This window comes from Haliotis asinina, chromosome 2 (genome assembly GCF_037392515.1).
Source record: "Haliotis asinina isolate JCU_RB_2024 chromosome 2, JCU_Hal_asi_v2, whole genome shotgun sequence".
Classification (NCBI taxonomy): domain Eukaryota; kingdom Metazoa; phylum Mollusca; class Gastropoda; order Lepetellida; family Haliotidae; genus Haliotis; species Haliotis asinina.
This window is the reverse complement of record NC_090281.1, coordinates 7,959,473-7,982,400: the sequence shown is the minus strand read 5'-3', so window position 1 is coordinate 7,982,400 and position 22,928 is coordinate 7,959,473. Positions and strand designations below refer to the sequence as shown.

The following is a 22,928-nucleotide window of genomic DNA, read 5'->3' as shown; positions in this document are numbered from 1 at the left end:
GGGTATTTCCAATACATTTCCTTTAATTGCATTTGGTGTTGAACCTTCCGATTTCGATCTAAGTTTACTGGAGTTGGACACATGGAAATTTCATTAGGTGGGGAAACATATTCAAAGGCTCAATGCCACACATTGTCGACAGTATTTTTGCTTATACATGTTGTGGCACATGCACTCTCCATCACAGCCTACCTGAAATCAATAACTGAAACTACGAGGCGAGCGGTTCCGTTTCAGCTAGTCGTAAGTTGTAGAACAAGACGTTGTGCTCGGATTCAAGGTTTCACAATGCCACACATGTTTCATAGGAAATATTGATAAATACAAAGAGACACTTGTGCTTTCATGTGATCCCTTATTTCTTTCCCTCCGTATATTTTAACTTTCAGCATTAACACGATGTAAGCACTGAGATAATTTCAATTTCAAACGTTAACACATTTAAATGTACACTTACTGTAAATGTCGTTCTCTTGGTACCTGAGTAAACACATTGCGAGACAAACAAATCTTTAATAATTAAGCCAAACAACCGGTCTTAAGTTATTAAATAGTAAACGTAAACGTACGTATCATGTTTACATAGAAGTAAATATCCTATACGTAGAAGTAAAGAATCCTTCGTTGACGTAAAGTATCCTATACGTAGATGATAAAACGTTTTTCGACGGCGTCTACAGGCGTCTACAGGCGTCTACATAGTTGGGCCGTGTATATTACAGAAGCATTCCTTCATCCCTTGTGTTGCCAAGGTTCGTGGTTCCATAAGGCCCGTGGTACCGGACAACAGACTTCTCGACAGATGAACGGTTCCAGACCAATCCTGTTTGTCCACACTGTCATATTGCCCACAACTACGAAAATATGGTTGGTATGTGTCCAATGTTTTATTAGCTCATTAAGTCAAAGAACGGATGAAAGGAAATCTACAATGTAATCATGTTTTTTTTAACTCATAAAAATATTCAGCATCATGGGGGCACGTTTACGTGAACATGTATCACAGTTTTGATTGCGCTGAGAGTTGAATGTTGGCGGAATCTGACAACCTTTAGCATATCAGGTCTTCGACTCACACTTGAATGAACTCTCCCAAAATACACAGTCAACTGTTATAATCTAACTGGACAACGGAAATATCGTGGTACCTGCAGTGGTTCCTATAAACAGACGAAGACGAGTATACTGGTGTGGTTCCAGTACATGTGACTGGACATTATTGAATATCGGGAACTTGATGATACCCGAGCCAGACCATTCCATAGCATAACCCAAGAGCATCACTTTAGGTTACGAGGAATGTTACCTCAGGCACTATGCAACATCAAAGTAGGCGCCTCAGTACAACAACTGGCTACGAAGATAATAATTTTAGGCTCTACAGAACTTTACTTTTAGCTCTGAAGAACACCATATTACGCCGTGACGAAAATCATTTTAGCTCTAAAGAACATCACTTTAAGCTCTCTAGAACATAATCTTTGCCATAGAAGAACATGACTTCAGGCTCCACAGAACATGACGTTTAGCTCTGAGCACCATATTAGACCATGACGAATGTCACTTTAGGCTCTCCAGAACATCTTCTTTGGCATTGAAGGACATAACTTTAAGCTCTACAGAATATCACCTTTAGCTCCGAAGAACTCCATATTAGGCGGTCATGAATATCAATTGAATGCCATCACTCTGCTAGTCTGAAGGTAATGACATCACTTTACTAGTCTGAAAGTAATGACATCACTTTACTAGTCTGAAGGTAATGAGATACTCAGGGTATGCCTGTGTATCGTTGAACACAACGAATAAACTCGGTTTCTTAACATCATCAACGACGGAGTCGTACTTGACCGTTTTCTCAGAGTCTCTGAAGGGCGTGTCCTTCATCCGGGGCCTCCCCAATGTGAACTTCCCGGTGAGGACGCGGCACTGGTACACCCTCTTCCACCCACCCCTGTCTGGAGGAGAGTACAGGGGGTTGACGGTGTAGCTGGACTTGACAGCAAAGTAACAACCTTCCCCGTACTGGGTAGCTGTAACAGACAAACTCAATCATACTCCGATCCTGAGGACACTGGAGAGTGAACCTATGATGCACATGATGATACAATAGATACAGATAATGGATGTGACGAGTTTAGTGATGTTGATAAGTCTCTACTTGAGTCTCCTATTACACAATTAGAAATAGTTAACGCTGTATCTCGTCTTAAAGCTGGAAAGTCTGCTGGGGCATTTAGTGTTATTCCAGAGATGATCAAAACTGCCTTGCCTGAGATAATGACGCTCCTTGTTAAAAGCTTTAACTTGGTATTTGACTCCAGATGTTTCCCGTCTGAATGGGCTAAATCAATAATTGTTCCAATATTTAAAAATGGAAACACAAATAACTCTAACAATCATCGGGGCATCTCTCTGACAAGTGTCGTTGGCCAAACGTTTGTATCTTTTATCAATAGTAGGCTGACCCAGTGGTCAAATATGAGAGACCCGATTCCAGATTCACAAGCTGGGTTTAGAAAAGAATATTCAACCTTTGATCATATTTTTACTCTATACTCAGTAGTCGAGCGATGTTTAACTTTTAGTAAAAGAAAACTGTATGTAGCTTTTGTTGATTTTAGAAAGGCTTTTGATTCTGTAGATAGAAATAAACTGTGGAAATGCCTTAGAAACAGGGGTCTTAAAGGCAAAATGTTTGATATTATCAGATCAATGTATTCAAATGTAAAGTCTTGCGTTCGATGCGATAATGTTTTCAGCGACTGTTTTGATTGCCCTCTTGGTGTACGACGCCCCATACATTTTGCATTCTTTATTAACGAACTATATTTTGACATTATACTCTCTGGCAGGCATGGCATCCAATTAATTATCTCCTGATCTTGCTGAACTCTTTATTTTTCTTTTTGCTGACGATGTGATCCTAATGTCAAGCACTGTTGTTGGCCTTCAGAGGCCAATTAATAGACATTCACATTATTCAGATAACTGGCGACTTGACCTTAATCTTGAAAAGACCAAAATTGTTGTTTTTCGTAAGGGTGGCCCAACGGCAGCTGTAGAGAAATGGTACTTTAAAGGTGAACGTATGTCCGTTGTCAACGAATATAAATATCTAGGGATATTATTTACACATACACTAAACCTGAATAAATCTATCATTAATTTGGCAAGTAGAGGGGAAAAGGCTTTACTACAATTGCTCTCTGTTATACCGAAGTTGGGGGTTGTTGGTCCCAGTATATTTTTCAGGTTGTTTGATTCCCAAGTGAAGCCTTTTCTCCTCTATGGATCTGAAATCTGGGGCTCCAAGGAATTTTATGTCATCGAAAAGGTTCACCTTCTTGCATGTAAAAGGTTTTTAAATGTTGGTATGTGTACCCCTAATAGTATGGTGTACGGTGAATGTGGGAGATACCCTTTGTACATAATTTCTTACTCTCGCTTTTTAAAGTACTGGGGTAAAATAATAAATATGCCCGAACATCGTCTGCCCAAAAAACCCTACAATATGATTGTTCATCTTGATAATATTGGTAAAAACACTTGGACAACCCATAATCGCAGTCTTTTGTTTAGATGCGGCTTTGGATTCGTCTGGTTATCCCAAACCCTGGGCGATGTTAATGCATTTATCAAACATTTTCGTACCAGGGCTGTCGATATCTTTAAGCAGGACTGGCATTCATCACTATATGAAAGTTCAAGATATGACTGTTATCGTGAGTTTACATCTCTACTTGAACCTGAGCCGTATCTATACAACCTACGTAATACAAACGTTCGTAATACTTTTATACGCCTGAGACTAGGTCTAAATGAGTTATGTATCAATGAAGGAAGATGTTCATCCGTTATAAAATCACAAAGGCTCTGTCCATTCTGTAACACTGTTGAGAATGAATTTCACTTTTTATTTAACTGTCCTGTATGTAATAATTTAAGGCAGATGTATTTCCCGCCATGGCTACGATCACACAAGAATGCTACAAAGCTTAATTCAATACTTTCAAGTAAAGCATTCCTATTACAACATGAGACAGCTCTATTTATTCATCATGCGCTCATATTGAGAGGAGATTCACTGTAACATGTGTCATATATTGTATATGTTGTACATACTATACATATATATATATATGTTGTATATGGGCCACTGGCCTTCAGGCCATAAACTGATTGACTGATTGTGCCACGCCTTTCTTAGGCAATCCGTGCCTTGATAAGCGAGTGCGTGAGTGCTTAGTTTTACGCCGCACTCAGCAATATTCCATGGCAGCGGACTAAAACGGACTTATCGAGTCTGGAGCAGACAAACACGTAATCAAAAACATGAGCATCGAGCTGCGCAACTGGGATACGATAACATGTGTCAACCAAGTCTGCGAGCCTAACCACCCAATCCCGTTAGTTGACAAACAAGGGTTACTGAAGACCGATGTTACTCCGTACCTTCACGAGATGCTGAAGTGTTAAAGAAAAGATGATCAAGAATACTAAACGATATCCTGATGTATAGCACTATTAGAACTCATTTGATGATATATTTACAGTACAGTCACTGACCAGGAAAGCGGAAACGACCATTATAGTAGAAATGTAATGGTGATAGATGTAATATGTAGATTTGCCAGCTGGACACATGTACAGTAAGGATTGTTAGGTGGGTTTTTCGTAATTTGTATAATCATTGATTAGGTGATAGTTATTATGGGTCACATTTGGTATCATGTATGTAATAGTCTTTTTAGCGACAGGCCGTTTTGACAGCGCTCCAGTTACCAATCCTTGGCAATCTATTGTGTACTCCTGTTTGTCAACGTTCTGACTGAATACTGCTACAGCCACATATAGCTGGAAATGTTCCCAACACTCTGTCAGCTCATATAAAGGTTGGTTGTTATGTTGACGATCACACACTCGCGATTATACTGGCGTTGTGTGCATCTGCCTACATCTGTCTGTCCAGTCATCTGACCCAGAAGATTGACGCTTTGTGCCTGACCACTGACTTTGTAACCTACCTTCAGTTAGTATATCTGAACTCACTGTAAAACCAAGATTCTGGTGAGTTAATATTTGATATTTGTGATCCATAACCTTAGACTTGTGACACAGTTGCATTGTATTGTGATTCATTGTAACTTGCTCATTGTTGCTCAACGTAGTATTGAATAGTTTAGACTTGTGTGTGTTATGTTTTGCTGGTTTGAAGGGGATTCTTATACCTTTTGTCACAACAATTTATTAACCGTAGCAGGATGAAAATGACATCGTTAAACGTGCATTAACTAACTAATGATGCGGAAGCGAGCAGAAACGACTACCAAGGAATACCCAGTAATACCCAGGAAACACGCCTGTACCTGTGTTTACGCTGGAACTTCTACTGAAGCCTCTTAGGTTGATTTGAGCTGTATTATGATCACTGGTGCCATGCCACAACGTTCTTTCGTTCGTGAAGAGTGCGCCATTTCGTTTCTGAAGTTGTTCTGCCTTGGTCGTGTACTGCCTGAACAGAGTCTTGTTCTGGATCCTGTCTATCTGAATACCACAAGCACAACTTAGAAACCTGGAGGAGAGATGTAATTATTTTAAATAAAAACTAATCACTTAACATAATCAATGCTAAGCCTGTATCTAAATCTTCCAATCTCGTAGCAAGCCATTTTTGGTAGGTTGCAAAGGTTTATATGGAGATAGTTTGTCCAGCCTTTTTAGGAACAATCGCGTGTAAGTCCGGATTTGTTTCTTTAATGGTAACTACACAATGTTCTGTTTTTTTTATGTATAAACCTTAGAGCAAATTCAGTAACGCATAAGCGTCGATATTGTTTATCATCAATAGCAAGTCAAGTGAACAATTCAACAAGCCACCTATAATCAACTCTCTTTGGTGATTTTTGTTTTTTGTTTAATAGAGTGAGAAATATTTCCCTGATAATCATACAGAAACGCCATGACCGATGATGAATGCATTGTCAACATACAGAGGGATTCAACGAATATCAAAAGAAAATAAATAAATAAATAAATAAATAAATAAATAAATAAATAAATAAATAAATAAATAAATAAATAAATAAATAAATAAATAAATAAATAAATAAATAAATCGCTTGCGATGCAAATGACTAATAATTTATTACGATATTTCTTAATACACCACATTACCTTTTTCACTTTACAGTTATGTCCGAGGGTACGTTTAAAGTTGTCCACAACATTGTCATATTCAAATCCTTTCACAAGCCTCACACAGCAACCATCTTCACGATGTGGGTGGCTCCAGAATGCAGGCAGTTTGCTCCCTCGGCTATCTGCGAATATAGTTTTAAAGTGAGTGAGTATGGTTTAACGTTGCTTTTAACAATATTCCAGCAGTATCACCGCGAGGGACATCCGAATAGGACTTCACACATTGTACCCGTCAGGCACGAACCCGGGTCTTTGGCATGATAACCGAACTCTTTAACCACTATGCTACCCACAGTAGTTTTAAAGACAGTCATCAAACCAAAGACAATTCCATTTTATATACTCAGATCACGTTACTTCAGGTCTTCCAATCTCTTGCCTTTACTCGATGACTTTCGGTAGAACAAAGTGTGTTGAGATGCAACCAAAGTAAGGTAAGTTGGTTACAGCGTCTCTCTGTTACAGCGCCTCCCTGTTACAACGTCTCCATGTTACAGCGTCTCCTTGTTACAACGTCTCCATGTTGCAGCGTCTCCCTGTTACAGTATTTCCATGTTACAGCATCTCCCTGTTACAGCCTCTCAGTCTGCATGATAGTCTGTAGACATTACAGTTTGGACCACACAACCCAGCGATTGCCATCACAAGCAGCGAAGGACTATTAACTAGATCACAGGTAAGATGCCGCTATTCCACATATCCTTATCAATCAAAAGCTCTGGTGCGGATAAGAAGTTGCAGAACCTTTGGAATTAAGGTGATTAAAAGAAGAATATTCTTGTATAAGGATGTTTGTGCTACCTATTCTCTTGTTACACATTGCTGTGAGTATTCTGTTTACTTGCCTCTTGAACGGACGAGCTCTGCTTTGCTTTCTGGTTGGCCAAACAGGTAAATTACTGGAGGGACTGCTGCCAGATTTGCTGTGAAGCACTTGCCCGAGTCGTCCTTGACCACGGCTAAAGAGAGTGATGCTCGCGAAGCTGCTTCTAACATTCTGCTGCAGGACTCGCCACAAGGAACCAGCCTGGAGGACTTATGCCAGAACCACGTACATCCGGTTCTGCCAGACTTGAAGTTGGTCAATCGGTCGAATACAGCCGCTTCAGCTTTCAGCACGCAGTTCTCTGTTCCAGTGATGGTCAAGTGTCTTTTGCTGGTGCTAAGACACACGTTATGCATGGCCGCCAGTTCTTTGAGGTCTTGTTTCTGAAATCACAGGTCGTTTCGTAATCACTGAATTGTCTGGACTCGATTTGTTGACAACATCGCACAGCTGTAATATTGCTACAACAAATTAATATGCTCATGATATCGTCACAATTGTACAAAAGAATCTGCTCTTAGCGAAGATTTCTAATGGACGTGAAAAAGGTTCCCATGTACATCTAAACAACGTTTTTGCAAAGTTGTGGGAAGGTGGTAGATTGGAAACGTCAAGACACAACGTTGTCACAACGTTAGCAAATTTACGTTGATGAACCGTTGGGATCCTCACAACGTCATAACAGCGTTTCTTATAACTTGACGTCACGATAAAGATTTCTGTAAACCGTTTTAGAGATATTTCTTCACTATTCAGCTACAGCGTTAGAAAATACACAACAAACAATTTGACGGATAAACATTGAAGTGAATTTTTGCTTTGTTTCTTATGTAGTGTTCTCTACTGGAAAAACTATTCAACTATTGAGTCAGCTAAACGTTAAGACAATATAAAAAAAGCTAGCATCAATTAACAAAACCCTAAAATGACGTATCACAACGTCAGGCCACAACGTGACAACTAAATGGGAGAATAACGTTGTAACACCGACAGCATAACGTTGTGAGAATGTGAAATTGTTGCCTGGGAAACACGTGTTAAGAACTAGCCTGGACCGATTCCATTTGTCAAAAAGGGTGCAATAGCTGTGAAAAGTGAACCACTCCATATCAGCAACAACGCCCGATGTTTGTGAAAAGTCGATTGTGTTTCAATAAAACTTATAGAACACAATAGAACACGAGGAATGGCATTTTCTATAGAATCAGATCGGGAATATTAATAAGTCGTGTCTCATAATTATCATTTGGAGACTGACTGAGTGAATGGAGTTTACACCGGGTTTATCGTCCAGCATTAACAAGGACGCCACTACATATTTGGTAGACGATATACACTTATGATATAACTTGCTTATATTCATACGTTTAAGAATTCAGTTTGGAAAAGCGAATTCGTATGCTATGGATCTCACCTGATCGTAAGTGATATCACTCGGACATAGCTTGAGCGTTCTTCTTGTGATCAGGAAATTCCACGTGGACTGTAGATGTTCGATGCATCGATCAACATCGTCCTGATCAGGTGACGTAACAGACACAGTGAACTCTTGGGTCTCGTCCTCTGGTGTCTGTAGTCGGTTCCTCACTGGAATAACACACAACAGAGTGAAGCTCTAGGCTGTTGGTGTTTATTGTGTTGCCTCATCTGAAGCAAACTTCCACCACCAGAGAATTATACGAGGAGGAATATTGTCCAGTGTCCCATGCTTGTCTCCCTGAGAATATCCCACAAAGAATATGTCCCCAGTAACGAATGCCAGTCTCCCTGAGGATATTTCAGAAAAAGAGACCCCACTATCCCATGCCCGTCACTATGAGGAGATTCCAGAAAAAAGAGGTCCCCAGTATCCAATGCCGGTCTCCCTGTGGAGATTTCAGAAGAAAAGGCCCAAAGTATCCCAGGCTTGTCTGAATAGGGAGATTTCAGAAAGAACAGGTCCCCAGTATCCCAGGCTTGTCTCCCTGAGGAGATTTCAGAAAGAACAGGTCCCCAGTATCCCATGAGTGTTTCCCTAACGAGATTCAAAAGAAAAAAAGGTCCAAAGTATCCCATGCCTGTCTCCATAAGGAGATTTCAGACAGAAAAGGTCCCCAGTATCCCAGGCTTGTCTCCCTAAGGAGATTTCAGAAAGAAAAGGTCCGCGGTATCCCACGCCTGTCTAACTAAGGAGATGCCAGAAAGAAAAGGTCCCCGGTATCCCACGCCTGTCTAACTAAGGAGATTTCAGAAAGAAAAGGTCGCCGGTATCCCACGCCTGTCTAACTAAGGAGATTCCAGAAAGAAAAGGTCCCCGGTATCCCACGCCTGTCTAACTAAGGAGATTTCAGAAAGAAAAGGTCGCCGGTATCCCACGCCTGTCTAACTAAGGAGATTCCAGAAAGAAAAGGTCCCCGGTATCCCACGCCTGTCTAACTAAGGAGATTCCAGAAAGAAAAGGTCCCCGGTATCCCACGCCTGTCTAACTAAGGAGATTCCAGAAAGAAAAGGTCCCCGGTATCCCACGCCTGTCTAATTAAGGAGATGCCAGAAAGAAAAGGTCCCCGGTATCCCACGCCTGTCTAACTAAGGAGATTCCAGAAAGAAAAGGTCCCTTTTATTCCGTACTTGTGGCTCCATGTAGATCGGTGTTGCGTTTCCATATAGCTCGTTAGGAAAATGTGTTCCGCTGTTGACCATCATCTGGTCCACTGTGTAATGGTCTTGCTCGTAACGGACAACATACGCTCCAGGTGCCATTTCAGAAGGGCATTGGTATTCGCTTTTGGTAACCCAATTTAGGATGGAAAATCTGATATGCTGCTTGTTTAGCGTGATGCGTTTTAACAATACCTAGTGCAGATATGGGTTTGCATTATACCAGCCTTTCAATATGAACCAGTGGGGATTGAGGTTAGAATTGATATTGAGCAATCTATGCCTGTTGTTAGACACATGACAAGGATGAAGTTCTCAGGTCCGTGGACGTGGTTGATGCATGCTATCATATCTTATTTGTGTCAATGGGTGATCATGCTTACCTGTCATATTTGCTGATATATAGTTTCAAAACTGTCGGTCTAAATATTCTTCGATGACTGTCTTGATAGCCTTTGTTCATATAGAATTTGAACTTTGTTCACACCCTCGAGATCATTCAGACTTCCCTGTCTGCCAAGCACTAACCCGCTCGGCCTTTACATGCTTTAGATAATAAACTTCCCCGTACGTGAATATCAACATCCTTGTCCAATCTGCATTGCATCAGTGTCAACTATGAACAACTGGGGTGGCCGCTAATTGAATGAGAAAGTGCAATACCGCGATGGCGTCAGACTGTCTATTGTTGTGATTATCACACTGCAAAAATACTCTAACATCGGTGTACCCGAATGAAGATATTATGCTTGTCAATATAGGTAATAACTAGTTGAAAGTGAGTCAGGTATTTAGAGGAGTTTATATTTGAATCTTTGTCACATCCCCGTGTATCAGTCTGACGTGGTAGGTAAACCTGAAGTAATGCATGTCTTATTTATCGAAGGGATGTTGGGTAGCCTAGTGGTTAGAGCTTTCGCGCGTCCGGGTTCGATTCCTCACGTGGGTGCAATGTGTGAAGCACATTTCTGGTATCCCTCTCCTTGATCTTAATGGAACATTACTAAAAGTGGCACAAAACTAGACTCCCTCAGTTATATATTGAAACTGACGAGTACGGATATGGTGCTGACAAACCCCAATATGAGTAGAATTGTGGATTCGAACTCTGACACATTACATGGATGTATTCCTGGACAGGGATATGAGGCGAGCTAGACGATTGACCAAAACGGGCGTTAGTCACGTTCACAAATAAGAAATGGTGTGTTTCCAGTAAAAGAGGATGAATAGTGATATAAAATGATGATGATGATGATGATGATGATGATGATGGTGACGACGATGACGATGATGATGATTTAGTTTTTTCCATATGTCGACTCACATGAGATGAGTTCATCTGTCTCGCCCATCTGCTCCATTGTCTTCAGATGAAGCAGGACCTGGACAAAGTCCTCTATGTCCTCTACAGCCAGTCTGATGTCATTAAGTGGAGGACCTGCCCTTCCCCTTTCGTCTGCGTACTTCACTATACCATGATACAGGGACTTGGCCCACAAGTCTACGGCACGTCTGTCAGCTGCAACGGTATTACATGGGAATACATCAGGAGGGTGTAAATACATTTGCCACGCAAGATCATAAGACGTCAATGCCAGAGACTAACGAGTCCCGATTATCTGCCGACACAAACTGATCTGAGAGTGAATGGTAAACTAGTTGTGGAACAACGACTGGTCCACTGATGATCATTGGTGACAACAGTTGCCCACGGCGTTAGCCAGTCGTGCTCTACCGCTAGAACCCACCAACCACGGTCTGAACAGCAGCAACTACAACAACTACAACAACACCCCAGAAACGAAACGCAAATAATTGTACAATTGTGTGAAGTATGTGCTCGATTTGATACGAGCTTGTGTTTATGAATACCTTTGATGCTAAACCAATGTAGGGGCAATGGTGATGTTATGGAGAAGCACGTACAAACGTACAATGTGAATGTACAAGTCACCCTACCCCAGCCGTCAAATACGAACGGTCCCTAACTGATCGCCATCGCAATGCTCTCCCCTACCTGGTCTGGTATACGATATCACAACTGTCTGTGCCTTCCTTTTCTTTGCCTCTACGAGACAGGACCAGATACTCTCAGGATCATCAAGATAGATCTGTGTAGACTTGCCTCCAGGAATACGTTCAAACTGTATTTTTCTGTCGGTACCTTTTACAGATGTAATGCAAGGCAGAGTCAGTATTTCCGATAAAATGTACGAGGTATCAACTTATATGCTCTATACAACATGATATATCAGATGTGGTACTATATATAACATATGTTTCATAAGACCTATAAGTAATATCTGTCAGATAATACACGATGTATAACATGGTTGCTTGGACGTGACTGTATATACTACTTGGTGTGTCGGATGTTGTGCTATATACAACATGATATGTCAGATGTGATACTAAGTGCACATGGTATGTTGGGTGTAGTGCTGTATAAAGCAACGCAATATATCAGATGCTTTTGCAATATACAACATGACATGTTACAGGAGGCGATATCAACAACATAATATGTCAGTTGTATTTGCAATTATGTATAACATATGCTGGCTGTGATGCATTATGGTTTATAGAACATGATAGATCAGATGTAATGCAACATACAATAAGATATGTTTGGACATTATGCAATATACATGATAGGCCAGACATATCGATATAGACAATATGATGTGTCATAATGATGTTATTCACCTGATGTTAAAGCTATGATGTTAAGACGCGTATCTTGTGACATATTAGATATAACACTGTATATAGCAGGATAATGTGGATATCGGAGTCAGGATAATTATTTATTGGCATGCCCGAGAGATGAAATTGTGCACTGCGAACTGGCGGTTTAGAGCACAAGGGAACCAATGTTCTTCAGACATATTTACAATCTGATTACAATCTGATTTCAGGTGTCCCCCGCCTGGATGTTGCTGGAACATTGTTAAAATCGGCGTAAAACCATACTCAGTCACTATTTAGTCAGTGAAACACGACAGGGAACTCCTACTAGGGAACCTGCAATCAACTGCAGTGAAACAGTAGAGAGTTTTAGTCACGTTGCCTTCAACATTCGATAGCGATTGTCGAACACATATCCATGCTAATGATATAGACGGAATCGTACAATGAATTCTGCATTTAGTTGAGGTTATTTTATGATTATGGAAAATATAATGTTCATTCTGTTTCTTGATTGTAAATTATCCTTGCATCCCTGTCCTACCATAGGTCATTATAACAGATGAAAATAACGCAGCAGCTCTTTAAATGATGGCAAGTCTTGATTTTCCCTAGAAACAGATTCAGTTTGGTGTAAATGGCACAGCAAGTATGAAAATAGTAGTAACAGATCATCGAAAATCAGGCATTGACTAAATGGTGAGGAAACCTACCCAACCTTTACAGACAGAGTCTGCAATTAACACAATTTGAAAACTGAAGTCAGTGAGGGCGATATTTGACATGATACTGGCAGCTTGTGAACAAACGTGACGACCAAGTGATAGAGGGACCAAACCATCACGATCACTTCAGTACATGCACTGTAGACACTAAGTAATTAGTCAAGGAGGTCACCTGTTATCACGGAACACAATACAAAATTGTATATCACAAAGTGTGTTATCAGTGTGACGTCTACATTGTCAACTGCATACTATGACGATCAGGAACAAACTGATGGCTGCATGATATAATTGTTGTGAAGGACGTCCGCTTGATGATCACCGATACAGGAAGTGTCCAAGTGAGGTTTGAGGTTGGAAACTGGACGGTGAAATGTTTCCTGAAAATATCTAACCGGGACTTTGGTTCTATTTAACTTCACTTATATAGTTCTGTTTAAAATAACGCAAAGCACAAAGTCTAGTTTTTATTCCTACATTAACGTAGTAACGTGATACCTTTAATACAATGTCTATATTTTTTACTCAGGCACGTTGTTCACAGAAACCCTAACTCGGCTGAGACGTTGCGTGCTCATTCCAACAATGAAAAAGTAGGCGTTCGAAGGTCTGATTACTGAATAGATACAGTTAAGTTATTCTGATATTGGGAAGACTTTATTAAAAAATACGTCACTTGTTTAACGCCTCTCACAGAAATAGTCCAGCTGTGTGACGCTTGTCTGTATGTAATGGAGTCACTCGAGTGGATGAGTGAGTCATTTAGTGAGCGAGAAAGCTGGGTTTCTGGTTTGTCTGATTGTCTGGTTTGTTGACATGGCTTCGTCAGTCTGAGGTAACAACGCAACGTATTTTACAGATTTCTCGTTTTAATGTAAAGACGTTGATAAACTGTCATCAGACAACCAGAAAGGCCGGCATGCTGGTGATACTGCGGTTATAGTTGTCACATATAGGTATGTTCCTTAATCTTAAGCAAGAAATATTTAATAAAGGAAATGATCAATACTAATGAAAATGTAGATTTATTTACAAGCACTATAAACAAGCTGCGGGGTGTTTCCGGGTTGAAATCGGTAGTAGTAGTTCTGGTACACGAACTAGAGGGCAATGGCTTGATGGGGACTGTGGGTAAGGCAGAAGTGAAGACCGAAAGATCAAAATGATGCATTAACGTTCACCTATCTGTTGTTCAACTAAAGGAATGTCAACATCAGAGCAACGTCTGAAATCATCCTCAGTGAGTGAGTTTAGTTTAACGCCGCACTCAGCAATATTCCAGCTATATGACGGCGGTCTGTTAATAATCCAGACTGGACTAGAATGTCCAGTGATCAACTGCATGGGCATCGATCTACGAAATAGGGATACGATGACACTGGTCAACCAAGACAGTGATCCTGAAAGATGTCACAACTGACAGTATAAGGACCTACTTTTGACAAGACCATTGTAAGTTAGTTCTTACAACTGCCCAGATTGTGTGGAGTACGAGCTTGCGGGCAAGATAATTCAGCATAAAAACGGAAGCACGACGCCAGATAATCCCATGTATTCTGAATGTACTGCTTGATATTCCCGTGTTGCATATTTATGTCTTTTTTTTATCTGTTGATAAATTGTACTTTCGCTTGCTACATTACCCTTAACGAATGTTCAGTAACTTCTCGACTTCTCGACTAGATTGGGCAACAATTCCACCTGAAGCAGGCTGTGGGAGGACACTTTAAACTGGATACTAAATTATTTTGCACTGACTCTATGTAATTGACTTAACAAGGACTCAAGCCATCGACTTAACTTTTTCTTTTGGGTTATGAACTGTATCCAATATCAATAAAACAAGATCTTTACCTCCATCGCGGAGTGCATCAGAGACAAACGTTAGAATGACAACAGAAAGAGGTCACGAGACCGGGTAACTGGCAACCGATATACATGGCAACACGTGCTGCAGGTATCACGTTATTAATTGTATCATCACTGTCTTCTGTATCTTACCTGAGATAAAACTTGAAAAGTGGTAGTGAAAGTACATATGCACTTAGTCTATATTTTCTTTGTGAAATATTGGTTGGGTGTATCTTACAGTTGAACACATCATACGGACATATATAAATTCCATGTGTTCACTTGTGCGTGTATTTGTATATATGGGCTGATTAATTCCTAGATAGGTACAATATGTGAAGCCCATTTCTGGTGTGTGGCTGTGTGATGTAGACAATCACGTCAACATCTTCCAGTTTCAGACATCGGACTCACCTGGTCGTGGCTGTGTGATGTAGACAATCACGTTGACCAACATCTTCCAGTTTCAGACATCGGACTCACCTGGTCGTGGCTGTGTGATGTAGACAATCACGTCAACATCTTCCAGTGTGAGACATCGGACTCACCTGGTCGTGGCTGTGTGATGTAGACAATCACATTAACGTCTTCCAGGTTGAGACATCGGACTCACCTGGTCGTGGCTGTGTGATGTAGACAATCACATTAACGTCTTCCAGTTTGAGACATCGGACTCACCTGGTCGTGGCTGTGTGATGTAGACAATCACATTAACGTCTTCCAGTGTGAGACATCGGAGTCACCTGGTCGTGGCTGTGTGATGTAGACAATCACGTCAACATCTTCCAGTTTCAGACATCGGACACACCTGGTCGTGGCTGTGTGATGTAGACAATCACGTTGACCAACATCTTCCAGTTTCAGACATCGGACTCACCTGGTCGTGGCTGTGTGATGTAGACAATCACGTCAACATCTTCCAGTGTGAGACATCGGACTCACCTGGTCGTGGCTGTGTGATGTAGACAATCACATTAACGTCTTCCAGTTTGAGACATCGGACTCACCTGGTCGTGGCTGTGTGATGTAGACAATCACGTCAACGTCTTCCAGTTTGAGACATCGGACTCACCTGGTCGTGGCTGTGTGATGTAGACAATCACGTCAACGTCTTCCAGTGTGAGACATCGGAGTCACCTGGTCGTGGCTGTGTGATGTAGACAATCACATTAACGTCTTCCAGTGTGAGACATCGGACTCACCTGGTCGTGGCTGTGTGATGTAGACAATCACGTCAACATCTTCCAGTTTCAGACAGCAGACTCACCTGGTCGTGGTTGTCTGATGTAGACAATCACGTCAACATCTTCCAGTTTCAGACATCAGACTCACCTGGTCGTGGCTGTGTGATATAGACAATCACATTAACGTCTTCCAGGTTGAGACATCGGACTCACCTGGTCGTGGCTGTGTGATGTAGACAATCACGTCAACGTCTTCCAGGTTGAGACATCAGACTCACCTGGTCGTGGCTGTGTGATGTAGACAATCACGTCAACATCTTCCAGTTTCAGACAGCAGACTCACCTGGTCGTGGTTGTCTGATGTAGACAATCACGTCAACATCTTCCAGTTTCAGACATCAGACTCACCTGGTCGTGACTGTGTGATGTAGACAATCACGTCAACATCTTCCAGTTTCAGACAGCAGACTCACCTGGTCGTGGCTGTGTGATGTAGACAATCACGTCAACATCTTCCAGTTTCAGACATCAGACTCACCTGGTCGTGGCTGTGTGATGTAGACAATCACGTCAACATCTTCCAGTGTGAGACATCGGACTCACCTGGTCGTGGCTGTGTGATGTAGACAATCACATTAACGTCTTCCAGGTTGAGACATCGGACTCACCTGGTCGTGGCTGTGTGATGTAGACAATCACGTCAACGTCTTCCAGGTTGAGACATCGGACTCACCTGGTCGTGGCTGTGTGATGTAGACAATCACGTCAACGTCTTCCAGGTTGAGACATCAGACTCACCTGGTCGTGGCTGTGTGATGTAGACAATCACGTCAACATCTTCCAGTTTCAGACAGCAGACTCACCTGGTCGTGGTTGTCTGATGTAGACAATCACGTCAACATCTTCCAGTTTCAGACAGCAGACTCACCTGGTCGTGACTGTGTGATGTAGACAATCACGTCAACATCTTCCAGTTTCAGACATCGGACTCACCTGGTCGTGGCTGTGTGATGTAGACAATCACGTCAACATCTTCCAGTTTCAGACATCGGACTCACCTGGTCGTGGCTGTGTGATGTAGACAATCACGTCAACACCTTCCAGTTTCAGACATCAGACTCACCTGGTCGTGGCTGTGTGATGTAGACAATCACGTCAACATCTTCCAGTGTGAGACATCGGACTCACCTGGTCGTGGCTGTGTGATGTAGACAATCACATTAACGTCTTCCAGGTTGAGACATCGGACTCACCTGGTCGTGGCTGTGTGATGTAGACAATCACATTAACGTCTTCCAGGTTGAGACATCGGACTCACCTGGTCGTGGCTGTGTGATGTAGACAATCACGTCAACATCTTCCACTTTCAGACAGCAGACTCACCTGGTCGTGGCTGTGTGATGTAGACAATCACGTCAACATCTTCCAGTGTGAGACATCGGACTCACCTGGTCGTGGCTGTGTGATGTAGACAATCACATTAACGTCTTCCAGGTTGAGACATCGGACTCACCTGGTCGTGGCTGTGTGATGTAGACAATCACGTCAACACCTTCCAGTTTCAGACATCAGACTCACCTGGTCGTGGCTGTGTGATGTAGACAATCACGTCAACATCTTCCAGTGTGAGACATCGGACTCACCTGGTCGTGGCTGTGTGATGTAGACAATCACATTAACGTCTTCCAGGTTGAGACATCGGACTCACCTGGTCGTGGCTGTGTGATGTAGACAATCACATTAACGTCTTCCAGGTTGAGACATCGGACTCACCTGGTCGTGGCTGTGTGATGTAGACAATCACGTCAACATCTTCCACTTTCAGACAGCAGACTCACCTGGTCGTGGCTGTGTGATGTAGACAATCACGTCAACATCTTCCAGTGTGAGACATCGGACTCACCTGGTCGTGGCTGTGTGATGTAGACAATCACGTCAACACCTTCCAGTTTCAGACATCAGACTCACCTGGTTGTGGCTGTGTGATGTAGACAATCACGTCAACATCTTCCAGTTTCGCCTCACCGAGTACAACCTGCAGCTGAATAGTTCCTATCAGGACAGCTGTGAACGAAATGAGAAGGACACTTCATTCTACATTGGTTTGTTGTTTAACGATACACTTAACAATATTCCCTCTCGATGACGACAACCTGATAGAAAGCGTCTCTTAAGAGACAATGGTCAGCAATGAACCAATACTCCGCATATATTGCCTTAAGCACATACGGGGCAGTGGGGAAGCATAAAAGTTAAAACGTTCTTTCGTCACTCCAAAGGTCCAGGCTCGAATTCCTAGATAGGTACAATATGTGAAGCCCATTTCTGGTGTCCCCCACCGTGCTATTAATGGCATGTTAGGGCACAAGCCAAATTCACTTCTTCATTCCCATGGCCGTTTGTTCTTTAACGCTGCACGAATAAATCCGAATCTGCATAAATGACGGCAGACTGTTGATAATCGAGTCTGGACCAGACAATCCAGTTACTGACAGTATGAGCGTCAACCAGAACAAATGGGATGGGTCAAAGACGCTGATTTGCAAACTATGCGCTATCATTTTAAAACTTGTGAACAATCATGCATGCGCTACAATTTATCTACGTCTTCTCAGTTTAAGCAGTGAATCCAGATATACATTCTGAGAACTGTGAGAAAAATGCATTTACCTTCACGTCCGATGAAAATGTGATCCATGTCTTGCATTTTTTCTTTAATTGTCTGCAAGTAGAGTGCATAATCTACGATTAGGGTATTTGCCCTTCTCAATAACAGGAAGTACGTACCCTCAGTATGAGCCGATGACCTTCGAGTAATGTGCAAGGTACTGAGGAACACCTATATATAACTTCTACTACATGACTTCTGGTTAAATATGCAATTTGGACTTCTAGGGAACTTTGTAACCCATTTCTTCTTCAGCAAACATTTCCGTATTTTGAATCTGAGTGTTAGATTGTCAATTCTGCTGATATACTTACCTGAAAGATGCGGTGTTTGGACGGTTCAACAACAACAAACAGCTCAAGATCTGAGTTTGTGTCAGAGGCGATCTCCGTGTACACCTCCATCAACAGCTCCGCCATCGTGGAAGGGGGGTAACTCAGCTGACCGGTACATAGGGCTGGAAGTGCTATAGACTTGAAGCCGCGCTGTAAAGTCATCTGGAGACCTTTCAGGAGAACTGTCCTTAGTATCTGTTGAAAGTAAGAGTGATTTTTCAATTACCTGCCCTACTTTGCATACTGACACATACACAGAGTTAGTTAGTTAGTTAGGAGTTAGTTAGTTAGTTAGATAGATAGATAGATAGATAGATAGATAGATAGATAGATAGATAGATAGATACCAAGTCGTAACATCCATCATTTTCCATCATTTTGCCAGTGTGTCACCTCTTTCAAAACAAAGGAACCTATCCAAACCTAAGTTTTGCTTACTTTGATTCTTAAGGAGTAATTACACGAGAAGTGAATATATATATATACTGGAATTAAATGGAAAGGGAAACCACAGACAGGTTTCAATCATTATGTCTGTCAATAAATAATAAACGGAAACTGTGAAAATAAGATGATAAAACACGTTCTCACTGATATACAGTTTTCAGCGTAATCTCCGTCAAAGCGAGAGAGGCAGGCATGCAAGATCAGAGAATAATGTAGATGTCCCGGAACGCCCTCTACGACATCACCGACTCGAGCCCCGCGGGGGTACCGCCCATCTAGGCTTGTTTGTAGGTCAGGCCCCGCCATGGCCGAGACGACACGGGAGACGGCGTCTTTGTTCAGATCAAGATCGGGAGACACCGATGTGAATACGACATCCGCCTTTGCATGATAGTTGACAAGGGTGAGAATACATTTAGTCAGGAACACATCTTAATACGTATATCATTTGACAAATTTCCTGTGTGCTTTGAATCCAGGAAGTTCATACTTTAGTTTTCGAAGAATTTTTACGTTTGAGTTCTGCAGCTCTCTGCACAATTCGCTGAAATTGCAAACTCATTTGGAGGCTTGGACATGTATGCTCATAGAATATGCCACATTTGCATTAAGGTAATCAGGCAGGAAAGGTGATAAACTAAGGAACTACTATAAAGAAAGTATTCTTTTGTGCTTGAAATATCAGCTGATCGAAAGATAGATGATGAATATTTAGAAACGTTACATGGCTATAATGCTCAATGTCATCCATATATGGTGTTACTGAATTGTCGACAATTCTCAGGATGGTTATTATTTATTTTATGCAGCTAGGAACATGTGGAATTTTGAATATATTGTTCTATAGGCCGTTTGGCCACCTATACATAATAATCGAACTGAATAAAAGCGAAATTATCTGAAACAATTCACAAGACATTTTGTTGATAGTTATGGAACAAGCAAAATTTGACTTGAGACGTGAAATTTCCAATTAGGTAAGTGTTGGCCAGGGTGGAGTTATAATATATATGACCCTCCACGAAAACATCTTAAAAAACAAAAAATATTGGAGCTTATTCAAAGAATGATTAATTCGTGGTTTTTTTAACAGCTGTTCGTCTGGAAACATTTCGAATAAACATCACAATTCGCACAGAAAGACATATGTCTGTTGCCGAACGTCACACAGTATTCCTCCTGCAATACGACTGCGACAGGGGTACGAACCAAACAATCAAGTGATAATAACCAGACCATCCTTTCACTGGAGAGTCCATTTACTTATTTCTTTAAAACTAAAAGGATATGTTAGCTGAATGTCATCTGAATGTCAGCATTGTTACCTTGTAAAAAGAGATATATGCAGTTTGACATATACACCAAAAGGGCTCAATTTAAGAAGAGTAATGTTCAGTCGTTACCCAGAACTGCATATATAGTCATTTTCAATGCATCACACATTGTTGGTTTCATACCTTTGTATTTATGATGTTTCCGCTCAGCAAGTATACCTTGAATTTTTGTTTACCTGGAAAGAAAATCTCTTGATATATCATTCCTGCATATTGTGTTATTTTCTCTTTAACAATGCACCGTAAGGTTAGTTTGAATTGCTTGTTGTTTAACGTCTCACTCAGCGGTAGTTCAACTATATCATCTACACAAGAATGGTGTGCTGATAGCCTGAATAAACAGGAATAAAACGGGGCTCAGTATGAGACACTCCAAGTGAACCGACACAAACCTCTGACAACTTCTTCGATACTGATGTGACATTGGTGTTCCAGCTGAATCTTTTGAAAAAACTGATGAACCTCAGATGACTTCACTATGTCTCTCAGACCAGGTCCTGTGAGTGGGTAGGTGGCCAGATGGGTCTGTACTTCCGTCATCCTATCATCAAGTACATCCATCGGCATATACGGTGGCAACTGCTGAGAGGATGCTTCTGCCATATGATAAGGGGGTGCTGTTGGCACCTGTCGTAGTTCAGCTGGTTTAATTCCTGGTGGGTAAAGGTTGATATTGCCCAAAAATGAATACATGTATCTGATTCACGTTCCACCAAATGGAACGTAAATCAAGATGCTAGCTAGAAAAGGGTGTTCAAAAGAAAGCCTTTATATGTACTAAAGTCTTACAAAGTTTATCTTGTAGTATTCGACTTTTATGGCCAGTTTATGATCGAAGGGCCGCGGATAGCACGGTCGTTAAAAAGGCTACAGTGTGCTGTATAGATTTGAGTGCCAAAAGCCCGGGATCGTACTTCAAATCCCAACAACGCCCTAAACATTTGTGAAGGTTTGTCAACCCCATTATCTTCGTTAAGTTCCGTTGATTATTACACAAACATTCTGGCATTTCATAACATGCAGACCAGAGTGTGAACATTTTAGGATATCTTATAGTGAGATATCTTTCAGGATTAAGTCTTGATATCGTCACAATAGCAACATATGCTTCCTCAGTTTGAAGTATTCTTTCTGTAACCAGTACAGACCACTCAGCCTTCGCCAAGGAGTATAACTGGTTTACATAGTTGCGCAAATGTACACTGATACATTGTTACAAGATTAACCATGTGGAAGATTTGGCGATGACTTGCTATATCCCGCTTTCTCCAGTGATGAAGTCTGTCTTTACTGACAAATTCTATGCACAAGCACTTTCTTACAGACCAATCCGTTATCGCTGTTACATAATTTACCGAGGCTCTCTGATGCATATATCGTCCTAGTTTCACCACGGCAAGACTGTTTGTGGCTATTGTGGATGATCCATATTTATTTGTACTATATGGGGTATTCTGTTTCATTCTGTCACACTCTTCCAGCAATATATATCAATAATATACTGAAACACCGTTCATATAAAGTACCACATGATGATATGAACACCAACCGTTTCTGCTGAGAAGCTGTAAGTCTGGATACAGCCTTGATGTTGCTGCAGTGTTGGTTTGAACCCTCGGAAGAGTGTCATGCTGGTTGAGCCACGTGTGACAATCATTGGAACAATCAAAAGGGCCAGTTGCACAACGAGAGGGGAATTTGTGGTCTTCAGGTGAGGTCAGCCGAGACAGCAGTAGGAACTCAGTTTCATCTCCAGGGTCATGCTCGTGGACGGTTCTACTACTTCCGGCTGCCATCTTGGAATGGATAGGTTGCTGTATCATGATTCAACACACGGGGGAAACGTTGTCTGAAATATGATTATTCATGTTATGTGTTAGCAGCAATGTACTCCTTTACTTGCTATTTTGGTGAGTGAGTGAGTTAAAATTCATATCAGCCACATATCGACGAGACCAAGGCGACACATTTACATAGATTGATCTTAAGTACAAAAAAGAGAGATTCTTTTGTATGAACAGATTTCATC

The 22,928-nt window shown here is 41.5% G+C and overlaps 1 protein-coding gene across 1 annotated transcript; it reads right to left on the bottom strand.

Moving 5' to 3' along the window:
- Positions 1 to 872: 872 nt before the first annotated feature.
- Positions 873 to 22,695, bottom strand: LOC137274790 (protein mono-ADP-ribosyltransferase PARP15-like). The gene is made up of 14 exons (XM_067808124.1): positions 22,449 to 22,695; positions 21,292 to 21,552; positions 21,023 to 21,075; positions 19,710 to 19,946; positions 19,098 to 19,313; positions 18,786 to 18,837; positions 18,084 to 18,179; positions 11,685 to 11,831; positions 10,992 to 11,186; positions 8,442 to 8,614; positions 7,047 to 7,410; positions 6,178 to 6,323; positions 5,370 to 5,547; positions 873 to 2,033 (listed from the first exon to the last, which is right to left on the bottom strand). The coding sequence occupies exons 1-14, from the start codon at positions 22,693 to 22,695 to the stop codon at positions 1,741 to 1,743; spliced, it is 2,658 nt and encodes an 885-aa protein (XP_067664225.1). The 3' UTR covers positions 873 to 1,740.
- Positions 22,696 to 22,928: the final 233 nt, after the last annotated feature.